At 43.8% G+C, this 14,363-nt stretch overlaps 1 protein-coding gene across 1 annotated transcript in view; it reads left to right on the forward strand.

Annotated features, from left to right (window-relative positions):
- Nucleotides 1-2,447: 2,447 nt before the first annotated feature.
- LOC123753567 (uncharacterized) overlaps nt 2,448-14,363 on the forward strand; it is a 111,070-nt gene continuing 99,154 nt past the window's right edge. Inside the window, exon 1 of the mRNA XM_069326049.1 lies at nt 2,448-3,299. Coding sequence (XP_069182150.1) covers nt 2,474-3,299 — 826 coding nt within the window. The 5' untranslated portion in view covers nt 2,448-2,473. The remainder of the gene's footprint in view (nt 3,300-14,363) is intronic.

Here is a 14,363-nt window from a genome sequence, read left to right on the forward strand (position 1 = left end):
ATATATATATATATATATATATATATATATATATATATATATATATATTATATATATATATATATATATATTATATATATATATATATATATATATATATATATATATATATATATATATATATATAATAACTGACAATTTGTTGAAGTTAGTTAAACAATTGTTAATGTTACATACACATGTACATACATATACAGTCATTTACACAAATACATAAACATATCGATACTCTTCTTATGTCACAAATGATTCAACAAGAGACTCACAACAGTCACTATACAAGGCACTCTACATCTATGGTGAGTCACACAATTACTAGTCTTGCTCTACACCCATCCAACTGGGCGGCAGCTTTACAGTCATGGGCATGCTTTCCCTACAGTAAACAAATTTTGGATACTTCGCTAAGATTCCTGGCAGTACATCATTATGAATGAAGTACTTACACATTTCTTGGACTCCGTTGAAGGTGTTATCTCTGAATTCCGCGATTTTTTCACATTCCATTATATAATATCGCAATGTATGCGAGTAGTTCTGCTGACAGAGTTTACATTTAGTTAAATCTACATCTGCAGATGTTTCAAACTCCCAGAGGTACTTGTAGCCTAGCTAAGCCTATCAGTGGTAACATCTAGAAGTCTTCTTACCTTATTAGATGACCCATAGACGTGCGGTTCTTCCTGCATAGTAGAATGATGATAGATGGAGCAACTGGTGTGAACTTCACTTTGCCTCAAGTCGACGAGAATGTTTTATGTTCTCGGAATATTACTGCCCTCCGGCTGCTCAAAGGCAGTCCAAGATGGTAATCAATTCCTTCTTTATGAGCAAACGCTTTGGCTAGCTCATCAGTTTTATCATGCATTCGGAGACCAATATGGAAGAGAGACTAACTGATTAAAAAAAAATCTGGATACAACATAGTGGCCAGGCAGGTTTGGATGGTCATGATGCAAGGATGTACTCGCCAGGCAGGTTTGGATGGTCATGATGCAAGGATGTACTCGCCAGGCAGGTTTGGATGGTCATGATGCAAGGATGTACTCGCCAGGCAGGTTTGGATGGTCATGATGCAAGGATGTACTCGCCAGGCAGGTTTGGATGGTCATGATGCAAGGATGTACTCGCCAGGCAGGTTTGGATGGTCATGATGCAAGGATGTACTCGCCAGGGAGGTTTGGATGGTCATGATGCAAGGATGTACTCGCCAGGCAGGTTTGGATGGTCATGATGCAAGGATGTACTCGCCAGGCAGGTTTGGATGGTCATGATGCAAGGATGTACTCGCCAGGCAGGTTTGGATGGTCATGATGCAAGGATGTACTCGCCAGGCTGGTTTGGATGGTCATGATGCAAGGATGTACTCGCCAGGCAGGTTTGGATGGTCATGATGCAAGGATGTACTCGCTAGGCAGGTTTGGATGGCCATGATGCAAGGATGTACTCGCCAGGCTGGTTTGGATGGTCATGATGCAAAGATGTACTCGCCAGGCAGGTTTGGATGGTCATGATGCAAGGATGTACTCGCTAGGCAGGTTTGGATGGCCATGATGCAAGGATGTACTCGCCGGCAGGTTTGGATGGTCATGATGCAAGGATGTACTCGCTAGGCAGGTTTGGATGGCCATGATGCAAAGATGTACTCGCCAGGCAGGTTTGGATGGTCTTGATCCAAGGATGTACTCGCCAGGCAGGTTTGGATGGCCATGATGCAAGGATGTACTCGCCAGGCAGGTTTGGATGGCCATGATGCAAGGATGTGCTCGCCAGGCAGGTTTGGATGGCCATGATGCAAGGATGTACTCCCCAGGCAGGTTTGGATGGCCATGATACAAGGATGTACTCGCCAGGCAGGTTTGGATGGTTACGGCACAAAGATGTACTCGCCAGGCAGGTTTGAATGGCCATGAGGCAAAGATGTACTAGCCAGGCTGGTTTGGATGGCCATGATACAAGGATGTACTCGCCAGGCTGGTTTGGATGGCCATGATGCAAAGATGTACTCGCCAGGCAGGTTTGGATGGCCATGATGCAAGGATGTACTCGCCAGGCAGGTTTGGATGGCCATGATGCAAAGATGTACTTGCCAGGCAGGTTTGGATGGCCATGATGCAAAGATGTACTCGCCAGGCAGGTTTGGATGGTCACGACACAAAGATGTACTCGCCAGGCAGGTTTGGATGGCCATGATGCATGGATGTACTCGCCAGGCAGGTTTGGATGATCATGATACAAAACTGTACTTTTCAGCAAAACTGTACTATTTATGGATGGTCATGGTACAAAGAGGAACTTGATTCAAAGAAAGGTTCAAATTATCCCAGAAATAAAGACTTTAATAAAATGCATAACTTATTGCATTGCAATACGTTATGCATTTTGAATTGATATACAAATTGGATTTTAATTGCAATATTTATCTCTTTTTCTTTTACAGAGAAAACATTGTTAAGAGCAACAGCAGTATCTGATGAGTACAGCAGCTGTAGCAAGACCAGGCGACAGAGCAGTGCCTGAGAACAGCAGCAGCATCACAGGAAGAAGCTGCACATCCATAAGTACTCTACAGCAGCAGCAGTTGTGGTCAGAGCCAAAGATGAGTCAACACCACCACAATGGCCACAGGAAACAATACAACAAGAAAGTCAGGATTAACAGGGCGAGGAAGAGGCAGAGTTTGGTGACGACTTCTGCTGTGTTGCGGCTGTTTATTGTGATGGCTGCTACGGTGTCTCTTGTTCACACCCTGCCTCTCCCGGCCCCTGCTGACTCCTTGCCTCTCCCGGCACCTGATGACTCCCTGCCTCTCCCGGCCCCTGCTGATACTCTGCCTCTCCAGGCCCCTACTGACACCCTGCCTCTCCCGGCCCCTGCTGACTCCCTGCCTCTCCCGGTACCTGCTGACACCCTGCCTCTCCAGGCCCCTGCTGATACTCTGCCTCTCCCGGCACCTGCTGACTCCCTGCCTCTCCAGGCCCCTGCTGACATCGGGCTTGTTAATATCGTGCCTGATGGCATGGTGACTGTTGACATAGGGTTAGTTGACATGATTCCTACTAACACTCTGCCTGTTGGCACGGTGCTTGCTGATATCCTACCGGTTGAAACGTTATCTGCTGGCACCCTGCCTGCTGACATGGTACCTGCTGATACAGCATCTGGTGACTCATCGCCTGATCCATCATCTGGTGACTCATCACCTGCTGATCCATCATCTGCTGACCCATCACCTGCTGACCTGACAACTGCCTACCTGTTTCCATCTACTCTGTCCTCAACTTATCCAACTCGTCAAGGTATGTGTTATCATGTTATGAACAAGGCTGTTCTTCATAATTTAAAATAACAAAAGTTCATTAACGTAGGTGAAATTGCACACCAGATGAGAACAGATTACTTACAAAAGCACATGTGGCATGTTAAGTATGCAAATGAAGGTTTATGCTTAATTAAGTAAACAGTCAGCATATGTAAAGTAACCAGTAGGCATGTAATGCGTTAAGTTTACATGGGGAATTGAATGTATTAGTTAATTCTTATTTGTGCTGGCAGCATTTTGAAATGTTAATACCTAATTTGGAATAACATACAAATCCTGTTATATGTATATGTAATTACATATCAAGAAACTAGGCTAATGTCTTGATATGCATCATGCATTAGGTTGTAGTTTTTTCTTGTGATTCACAGACACTAGTGTAATAGATCATAAGCAGTTTGTAAGCATAGTTACCATACCTTAAGAGTTATAAAGTAATTGAACAGAGGTGCCCTATGTCCATATAGCTTAAATTTAATGGTCGACAGAGTTGTCATGAAATTTTATACACGAGCTGAAGGTGCAATTCTGCTACATTTCCAGCTGTGGTTTAAAGGGACGGATGTATACCACTGATTTAAGAAATATTATACTTTGTAACGGGTTTTTCGTGGGTGGCAATATACTACATACCTGGAGATGTTTCATTGTTATTAGGTATATATAATACATGCTATGTTACCTGTTATTTTAGCTACACGTGTCTGTTAAAGTAAACTTGGCTACACGGAGTGAGAAAGCTAGCAACTTTACTGCCTCCCAGAGTTAAAAGTCAGTTTGTCTATTGATGTAGTAGATATAGAACATGTACTACTGGGCAACTACTCCAACAATTAATTACCCTTTTTATCTTTAAGTTAAACAATTGTTTTAGGGTCAAGTATTCAATAAGTGGGTTACAATTTAAGATAAAAATATGTCCACTGTTGTATATAATGTAATAAAATTTTTATTGTCAATAAAAATTTGAGAAACTGCATAAGTGACAAAAATCTTGCAAACTCTTTCTATAAGTTTCTAATGAGGGAAAGATTTTTCCACATGGTAGGGAGAAATAACAGGTAGAGTAAGCTTTACCATTAAATAATATTAACACAATACAATGTTACGGCCGGCTCGGGACGCAACGGGGTTCTCACTCTGATGTTGTTAGAGGAAGATATATGTATCCGTTCCCAAGCCAGTAGTGGCTATCAAGGGATGAGATCCGTGACGCAAGTAACTTAAAAGGGAGTAGGGAAAGAAAGTTAAGAACTTAATATTATAATGTTCACCATCACCGATTAAATATATAGAATAAAAGAGTACACAAGGGGGAGGGGTATTAACACTTTACAAGGGGATCATGCACAATCTAGTCTTCTGCTGAAGACTCTTGATCAAGAAGCTAGGTGCTGAGTCCGCGGTGCTTTCTTCGTGGCCTCAAGACGTGTCTTCTGAGAATGCCGAGCCTACCCTGGCCACAGGTCAGCCAAAACACAGGTCCACTGGGGGCACCGTCGTGGAGGCCGTCAACCACACGTCCAGCAGGTCTGCTGGCAGGTACTGAGCCACCAAGGCTGGTACAGGCCACTCCACGAACGATAAAAGGGGTACGCCCTAGACAGGAGTCTCGTGTGATATCACCAATCACCCTCCTGTCCTCAATACCCCAGTGGATTATCGTCTCCAACAGTCGGTCCCGGGTAAATCCTTTCACTGCCACTCCACTGGCAGGCTAACACACCACAGTGTTCTTCCGGGGGGACGACGTCACAACAGCTGCAGCAAACTTCACAGTATGGAGACTGGCTGCCTCGGGTAGACTGACTCCACTTCCATCACAGTGGTCCCAGGTCGGCTCTGTAAGCAGACACGTCATCAATAACAGGGACACTAAAACACCACACTTACGGGCTCGGGCACAAACACCTGACGTATCCAGTCCATAGATGGCGCTGTCGTCGGAGCACCACCTCACCAGAGGTCAGTGGCGGCGGTGTTGAGCGCTGAACCAGACTGGAAACTGGTCCTCGAGGCCAGTACACGCTGTCCTCACCAGGTGTCGTCGTCCGTTTGGCGGGGGTTTCGGGAGCTGACCCACAGATGGCGTGGTTGTCACAGCTCCAGGCTCGGATGCTGGATCCGGGTTCGTAACACCTCCCCACCAAAAGGAATTTGGTTTGGGGTTCTATAAAAAGAAACACAAACCAAATTAGTACGGCGACACTGTTCCAAATGAACACACATGCTTTATAATCTGGAATGGCGAGGCTGTCTCGTCCACAAAACTGTCCTACTGGGCAATTCCGGCACAATGGGAACTTGAAGATTGAAGGCGATGTCCTGTCTGGCATAACCTTCCACGTCTCCACTGCGATGTCAAGCAGGGGCGTCATCTCACATCTCTCGAGTACGGATTGGTTTCGACACGATCTCGGGTGACTCGACACTTCCTTATGTCATGGCACCGATGATGGCTGACCACAGACGGCATTTCTGGTGCCGGTCCGATGGTCCTTCAGGGAGACGGGAACCTGGAATACAGGGGTCTGATAATTCAGAGTGATAGCGACAGCGGGTAAAACAGTACTTACAGCATACTCTACTAGGTCCACACCTAGTCCCAACGGGGCTGTTCGTACGTCGCAGATGGCATTCGCTCTGCCACCGTCAGGTCGACCAACGTTCCGCATAACGCTGTGTTGAGGCTCAGCAATCACGCGGGGGGTGTCCACCTGTCGGAAACAGTCACTCATATTATCACATGTCGTACCTCCTGTATTAACCATCACCTTCCAGGTCCCTTCGTCAACTGCAACACCTGCAGTACAAATCTCCAATCCCTGGGACCTCTTCACGATGTTCATGGGAGCCATCATTCGTCGGGTCGTCCACCGGTCCTCACTGAGAGCACAAACGAGAACACATACGAGAATCAAACAAAATACCGATAGGAAACATTTGGTAAGTCGAGGGATAAGTTTCCTGAGCTTGTCATGTCCATAGCCGGCACCATCCACTAGCCTGGCTTGGACCAAAGAGGGCACTAGACCTTTTGAACACACCTCACATACCTCTGACGTCTGGGGAATCTCTGGCTGGTCCACTACACGCTGCAACTTGCCATACCGCAAGCACACCTCAGCCTTCGCTCCAGACTCGTTGGTATCCGTGGGTGTCTGCACACAAGGCCTCTCTTCTAGCTCAGGTACTTCTGCCATCGTAACCTCATGTTCCTTGTCGAGAGAAGAATCAAGAGACACTGCTAGATAACTGTCGATCTGCGGGGGAGAGGACAAATTAGACATGTTCAAATCCGGGTCTGTCTTTACCTGGACATTACCATTGCCTGTTACCTCAGACCGTGCTGTTCCGGTAGACTCGTCCGCAACCTTGGGATGATTGGTGCTCCAATCGGTCACCAAGTCGTTGGCTAGTACCACGTCAATCCCAGCCACAGGGAGGGTATCGACTACTGCCAACGCACATGTGCCGCTGAAATAAGGCGAGTCGAGATGTACTGGCACTAAGGGGGCGATGTACTGCGTCCTTGGAAACCCAACCAGGACAACCTCTTGTCTCCCGTCCACACTTACTCCCTCGGGTACCGAGCTCTTCACGATCAGGGACTGGGCTGCTCCACTATCTCTGAGCACTACTACAGATCTACCAGTATGATCGCTCGATACATACCCGCCTGAAGTGTGAGGGGAAAACAATCTGGGTTCTTCCTGCGTCGTCGTCGACTGGCTTCCTGCTGGTGATGTTCCACAGCTCATCAACATCACCTCCCTACGTGCGCTGCCACCTCTTCTGCCTCGGCACCTAGCAGCTACGTGCCCTTTCTGCCCACAAGTCCAGCACACCATATTCCTCCTTGGACTACGGTGTTTCGGACTACTAGGACTTGTTCTTCGGGGGCTACTTGGGGGCGTCTTCTTAGCGCTTCGTGGGACGGGAGTCTCTTCATCGTCCTGAGGTCTGTCAAACCGGCGCTGGTAATTCCTCGGGACGTACTTAGCAGACGGCCTATGAGTCAGGATATACTCTTCAGCCATGGTGGCTGCTGCACTCAAGGTCTCCACCTGCTGTTCCTCTAAGTACGTCTTGAGGTCTCCAGACAAACAATCCTTGAAGTCCTCGAGCAGAATCAGCTGTTCGAGGTCTTCCCTGGTCTCCACCTTCCGAGAGGCACACCATTCTTGAAAAAGTCGCTCCTTGATCGTGGCGAATTCGGTAAAAGTGTGCTCTGAGGTCTTCTTCAGGTTTCTGAACTTTTGCCTATACGCCTCAGGTACCAATTGGTACGCCATGAGCACAACCTTCTTCACCTTGTCATAATCGCTGGAGTCGTCAAGGGATAACGTAGAGTAGGCGATTTGGGCCTTCCCAGTCAGGACTGACTGTATCATGATGGCCCAATTCTCCCTTGGCCACTCCAAAGAGGCAGCGACTTTCTCGAAGGCTGCAAAGAACTTTGACACTTCCTTCTCATGGAATTTGGGGACCATTTTGATGTTTCTTACCGGATCGAAACCAGTGGTGTCCGTCATTTGCCTCCGCCCACCTAACCGCAATACTTCTAGTTCATGTTGTCTCTCCTTTTCCTCTCTGTCCTGTCGTTCTTGCCTGTCTCGTTCTTCTCTCTCTCTTTCTCGTTCTTCCCTCTCTCGTCTCTCTTCTCTTTCTCGCTCTTCTTTTTCTCGTTTCTCTTCTCTTTCTCGCTCTTCTTTTTCTCGTTTCTCTTCTCTTTCTCGCTCTTCTTTTTCTCGTTTCTCTTCTCTTTCTCGTTCTTCTTTTCTTTCTAATTCTAAACGCCTCATCGCCAATTCCTTTTCTTTTAAGTCTCGTTCCATCTCTAATTTCTTCCATTCTATTTCACGATTTATTTCTAGGGCACGCATCTTGACTGTTAGGAAGCTGATATTAAGCTCACCTGCATCACTGTCAACGTCACTGCCCTTATCTTCCTTTTCCGTGGAAGCTATGTCTGCACTTTCCTTTGTACTAGGAGTCTCGCCTTCCTGTTTCTCTTCTGCCTTCAGGTGCCGGTGTACCTTGGACAAGATCTCCACACGGGAATCACTGGCACGGATCTTGATCTCCAGGTAGGCGCTCACTAGTACAAGCTCTGGTTTACTCAGATATTTTAATCTGGCAAGACAATCTTCTCTGTTCAGAAAAGCCTGAACCTCGTCCAGATCATCGATGGTAGCTTTGTCTGCCATTGTCACAGATGGAACACTTAGCACTTAACACACTGCTTACACGTTAGCACTTAACACACCGAGCACTGTTCTACGCCAATATTGCACTTTATCGCACCAAACACTGCACTTGCCAATATTGCACGTAATCACTTCGGGCACCGCACTACCCAATATTGCACTGAATCCAAGCGAACACTTCGCTCTACAATATTGCACTGAATCACTGAGCACCGCACTAGTCAATATTGCACTTAGTCACTCTGAGCACTGCACAGGACGTATAACGTCACAATCGTCACACAGGGGGAATTATATACAGGGATTACGCCACTTCACCACCCCTGTCAAACATACTTAACAAGGGGACGGATCCCGCTGGGGATGCCAATTATGTTACGGCCGGCTCGGGACGCAACGGGGTTCTCACTCTGATGTTGTTAGAGGAAGATATATGTATCCGTTCCCAAGCCAGTAGTGGCTATCAAGGGATGAGATCCGTGACGCAAGTAACTTAAAAGGGAGTAGGGAAAGAAAGTTAAGAACTTAATATTATAATGTTCACCATCACCGATTAAATATATAGAATAAAAGAGTACACAAGGGGGAGGGGTATTAACACTTTACAAGGGGATCATGCACAATCTAGTCTTCTGCTGAAGACTCTTGATCAAGAAGCTAGGTGCTGAGTCCGCGGTGCTTTCTTCGTGGCCTCAAGACGTGTCTTCTGAGAATGCTGAGCCTACCCTGGCCACAGGTCAGCCAATACACAGGTCCACTGGGGGCACCTTCGTGGAGGCCGTCAACCACACGTCCAGCAGGTCTGCTGGCAGGTACTGAGCCACCAAGGCTGGTACGGCCACTCCACGAACGATAAAAGGGGTACGCCCTAGACAGGAGTCTCGTGTGATATCACCAATCACCCTCCTGTCCTCAATACCCCAGTGGATTATCGTCTCCAACAGTCGGTCCCGGGTAAATCCTTTCACTGCCACTCCACTGGCAGGCTAACACACCACAGTGTTCTTCCGGGGGGACGACGTCACAACAGCTGCAGCAAACTTCACAGTATGGAGACTGGCTGCCTCGGGTAGACTGACTCCACTTCCATCACAGTGGTCCCAGGTCGGCTCTGTAAGCAGACACGTCATCAATAACAGGGACACTAAAACACCACACTTACGGGCTCGGGCACAAACACCTGACGTATCCAGTCCATAGATGGCGCTGTCGTCGGAGCACCACCTCACCAGAGGTCAGTGGCGGCGGTGTTGAGCGCTGAACCAGACTGGAAACTGGTCCTCGAGGCCAGTACACGCTGTCCTCACCAGGTGTCGTCGTCCGTTTGGCGGGGGTTTCGGGAGCTGACCCACAGATGGCTTGGTTGTCACAGCTCCAGGCTCGGATGCTGGATCCGGGTTCGTAACATACAATATCTTGAATTTGGATATTTTAACACCCGAACGATAGCCTAGTTAATAAAATAAAGTCAACAATTGAATAGTGACAAACATGATTTGTATTATTTGAAATTTAAAACAGTCTAATCTTTCCACATTTGACACAATTTAATGCTGCACAATAATCACAATTATGTGCACATTAAATTTATCATCAAACTATAAAGAATTATGTTATCAAGATAATTATTAATAAGTATGACCACTGGTAAATGTGTAAACATAGAAAATGTTAAGGAATGGGTTGCTTGCTGCTCCAAAATTATATCGGAATTTGACATAGAGTTACTTAGGCCAAAAACTGAAGCACTATAAATCGTAGCGGCTCGCAAAATGTTCGTACTCTGTTTTCTGTTAGTGGGTCCTCGTGTTGGGTAATTTCAGGTAATTTAGTACATCAGTTTAGTACGTTAGAAACGTATGGGAGAACGGCTTGGAGCAGCGAGCAGCCCTTCGTCTGCATCATATGGATACTTAAATCCCTGTTATTGGGTCGGTATAACAGGGATTGACTGAACACTTTACCTCTCTCCCTAATATTAACTTGATATACTTATGCAACTACAATGCTCTTCACCTGACAATTTATAATCATTACTGACTATGTCTTGAAGTTTGAGTTAAAGAGGCAGAAAGGGACCTCAGGAATCCTCAAGTTGTGCCTTCGGCCTGTAATCTGACGTTACAGTGATTGTCAGGTGAGTATAACATCTCTATCTCCATGCACATATTATCTGGATCCATTTATTCATGTATAATTATATATTCAGATGATGAGTCATAATAACGTGGCTGAAAAATGTTTACCAAACCACTCACTAGAAATTTAAGAGACGACGACGTTTCGGTCCGTCCTGGACCATTATCAAGTCGATTGTGATGAGACGCGGGAGGCAAGGGCATTAAGTAAACAAGAGAGAGAAATGAGGAGATGGAAATTTTAGAGGAAGATAAGAGCAAGGCAAAAATTACGGAAGGTAAAGTGTAATAAAGGGTGTAATAATAGGAATAAGAAAGGGATCGTAAGAGAAAGAAAAACAAAGATAAAAGGAAGGGTAGGATTATGTTAGGTCACGTTTGTTAGAAAGTGTAAGCCATTTGAATACATACTGTGAAAGGGAAGAGTCAACAGCAACAAAGTCAGGACTAGGTTGTGTATCAGAGCCGATTCGACAAGACGGCGTCTGTGTAGAGGTAGGAAAGATTATTTTAGAGGAAGACCAATGAATAGGATGATTAGGATCTCTAACATGACAGAAGATTACTGATTACAGACATAACAAAGTGCATAGTGACCCGCTGGAAAATTGAAAATAGTCATTAACAATAGAACTTTGTGTTAAATAGAGAATAAACGGGAGACCGTGTGTGAGCCAGTGAACGAGGCTTTGTGTACATGCGTGTATTAGGAAAAAAAAAAAAAAAATAGTGAACGGTGATTCGTGGAACAGTGATGTGGAACGGGTATCACAAAAACATATAAGTTGGAAGTGAATATTATAAATATAGAATACTAGAAATATAGAATAGTGGCAAGAGGCGGCATCAGTGGTTATAAATCGGGTAACTGGAAACTGGTGACATCAACCTGGGGCCGGATTCAGGAAGGTACTTACGAAGGTTTTTTCTCTTAGCTAAGAGCGTTTTCCGTCTTAGCGCCTTCGTGGCGGCTACGTCCGTATTCAATTAGCTACCCTAAGTGGAAAAACCTTCGTAAGTTCATTCCGGGATTTAAGTGTGGTTTCGACCACTCGTAGCTTTACGTAAACTGGATATAAGTCATTTTTTCTCTACTACATAACACTGGGATCGATTTATGATATTGGAACATGACCAAAATATTATAGCTGGTGAATCTAGTGGAGAGGAGTCCTTCGTGTTAGTTATATATGCATTCTCTGCTTGAAACTTGAAGTAAATATGTGTTTGATGATAGTAGAATTAGTTTTATAATAGCAAGATATTATACCAGTAGTTATTAAGTAAATAAACACTGGTGAACATGAAATATGAGAGAAGGTGATAAGCCCTGCCTGATGGGATCATTTACTATCACCAAATGCCCCTGTTCACCTAGTAGTAAGGGTGTACCTTAGCTATACATACCCATTTCTAATTTATTTAGTTTGGTTTTATTTTGAAATTAAATCTGGGTGAGACATAAAATAAAAATATGCTGCACAAATGATGTTAGGTAAGGAAAAGGGTAAAAATGTCAAAAGCTTTATTCATTGAATACTTAAAGCTATAATTATGACTATAGATTATTAAAAAAGAGAGAGGGAAGTAGGGGTCCAAGACCTCTTCCTGTTATACAATTTGGATGTGGAACAAGTAATTATCAAAAGAAGGCACCATGCCGGGAAGGCTATGTAGCAGTAAGGCAGTGAGGTGAGGCAGCTATTTATTTGAGAAATGCTTATTTTATTTACCTTATAAGCTGAGGTAACTTATTTTATTTGAGGAATACTCAGTTGATTCCTCTACATTTAGCATGGAACAAATTTGTGTCCAAGACCTCTTTCTGTTACACAATTTGGCTGTGTGTAACCAAACTAAAAGTGCTCTACAAATCAAGGGACCCAGAATGTGGAATGACCTCCCGAATCATGTCAAAGGCTGTACCTCTCTCAACCAGTTTAAGAGTTAAACCAAGTACTGCCTAATTAACTCCATGTAACCTAACTTACCTCCTAAATGTCAACCCATGTCTTGCTATTTTTTAAACAACGCTGTTCACCAACATGTGCAATTACTGATTTATGCTATGTTAACCCCCCTTTTTGTATTTTTTATTCCTTCTTTCAACACAATTTATACCTAATCCCGATTACTATTAAGTTTTAGTCTGTGTTTTTTTTCCCCACACCTTGCCCGAAATGCTATGAGTATTAGTGGCTTTAGGTATTGTATGTACTAGCTCTGCCTATAAATCCAACATTATGTTTGTAAATCAACTGTATGTACTTTTCCTGAATAAAATGTATTTATTATTTATTTTTTAATCAGTAAGTATTAAAAGAAGGCACCAAGCTGGGAAGGCTATGTAGCACCATTGTGTGTAACAATAAACCAAATTTTTTTTAACAAATAATGCACCTGTATGGGAAAACAAATCCTGTCAGCTGTAAAAATATTGATGCAGTTATTTAAATGAAAAATATAATGAAAGAAATATTACTGGTTTATTTTTATCCTATCTTTTTGTACTGTACAGTATATCCAAGGAAGTGAAAAATAGAGACATAATGCACAATTTAATGAATGATTAGCATGGATTAGCAGTTCAAAAGAAATATGACTTGTATTACATATCAACATGAGATCTTAATGATCCATGGTCAACATGATTTAATAAGGATAATACAGTACTGTATTTGTAATAATACAAACTATAATTTAAAATCTTTATTACTGATTTTTTTTATTAAGAAGATTAGGTATACACAGCGATGTGCTGCTACCCTATTCTATATGGAATATTACACAGTGTAGATAAAAAACTAGCTATAAGTTTATCTAATACTCCCATCTCACAGGATGGTTAGACATACTGTACATGGAATCAATTTAGAAAATACCAGCCTCAATACAAAAAACAAATCAACTCTGACTAAACAACTCTAAGCAATTTTCACAAGAGGTAAGCACTGAATCATGGAAACATTATATTATAATTACTCTTACCAGTTTCTACAAAACTCCTCTCAAACAATGTATTTTTAAACATGTTTAGGTATACACAGCAATGTGCTGCTTCCCTATTCTGTATAAAGGACCACACAGTGTAGATCAAAAACCAGCTACAAGCTCACCCAACATCCTCACCTCACAGGATGGCCAGTCATACATGGAATTAGGAGAGAACAAAATACTTAATGCTGATCTATTAGCCTCCACTGGCAAAATCTGGGTGCAGCACAAGAATATCTTCCAATATTCCTGAGTGTATGAAGTAATTACAGAGCTCAAAATACCTCATGCCATTTGGTATGAAGTCACTGATAACAGGACAATCACAGATATAGTGTTGGAGAGTATGTTCTCTCAAGTAGGACTGAAAACAGATGTTTTTTTCCACCAAGAGGGCTATAAACCCATGGAACCGCCTACCCGCTGAAGCCGTAAATGCCAAATTCCAGCTAAAAATATCATTAAGACAATTGGCGGGCCCTTTAACAAGCCGCCGGCTTTCTGTCCTCTTCGAGGTCACTAGATACTTAGTGGCCCTTGGGTAAATTCAGTAAATATATACAATAATTGTCAGCGCATCTTCCGAGCAACAAGGACAGCTACACAGTATCTCTTAGAATTACGTAGGTAAACAACAAATGTAACATATTTGTTTACTACAATGTCGATGCTGGCTGTAGAAGTTGAAAAAACATTGTT

Source organism: Procambarus clarkii, chromosome 17 (genome assembly GCF_040958095.1).
Source record: "Procambarus clarkii isolate CNS0578487 chromosome 17, FALCON_Pclarkii_2.0, whole genome shotgun sequence".
Lineage (NCBI taxonomy): Eukaryota > Metazoa > Arthropoda > Malacostraca > Decapoda > Cambaridae > Procambarus > Procambarus clarkii.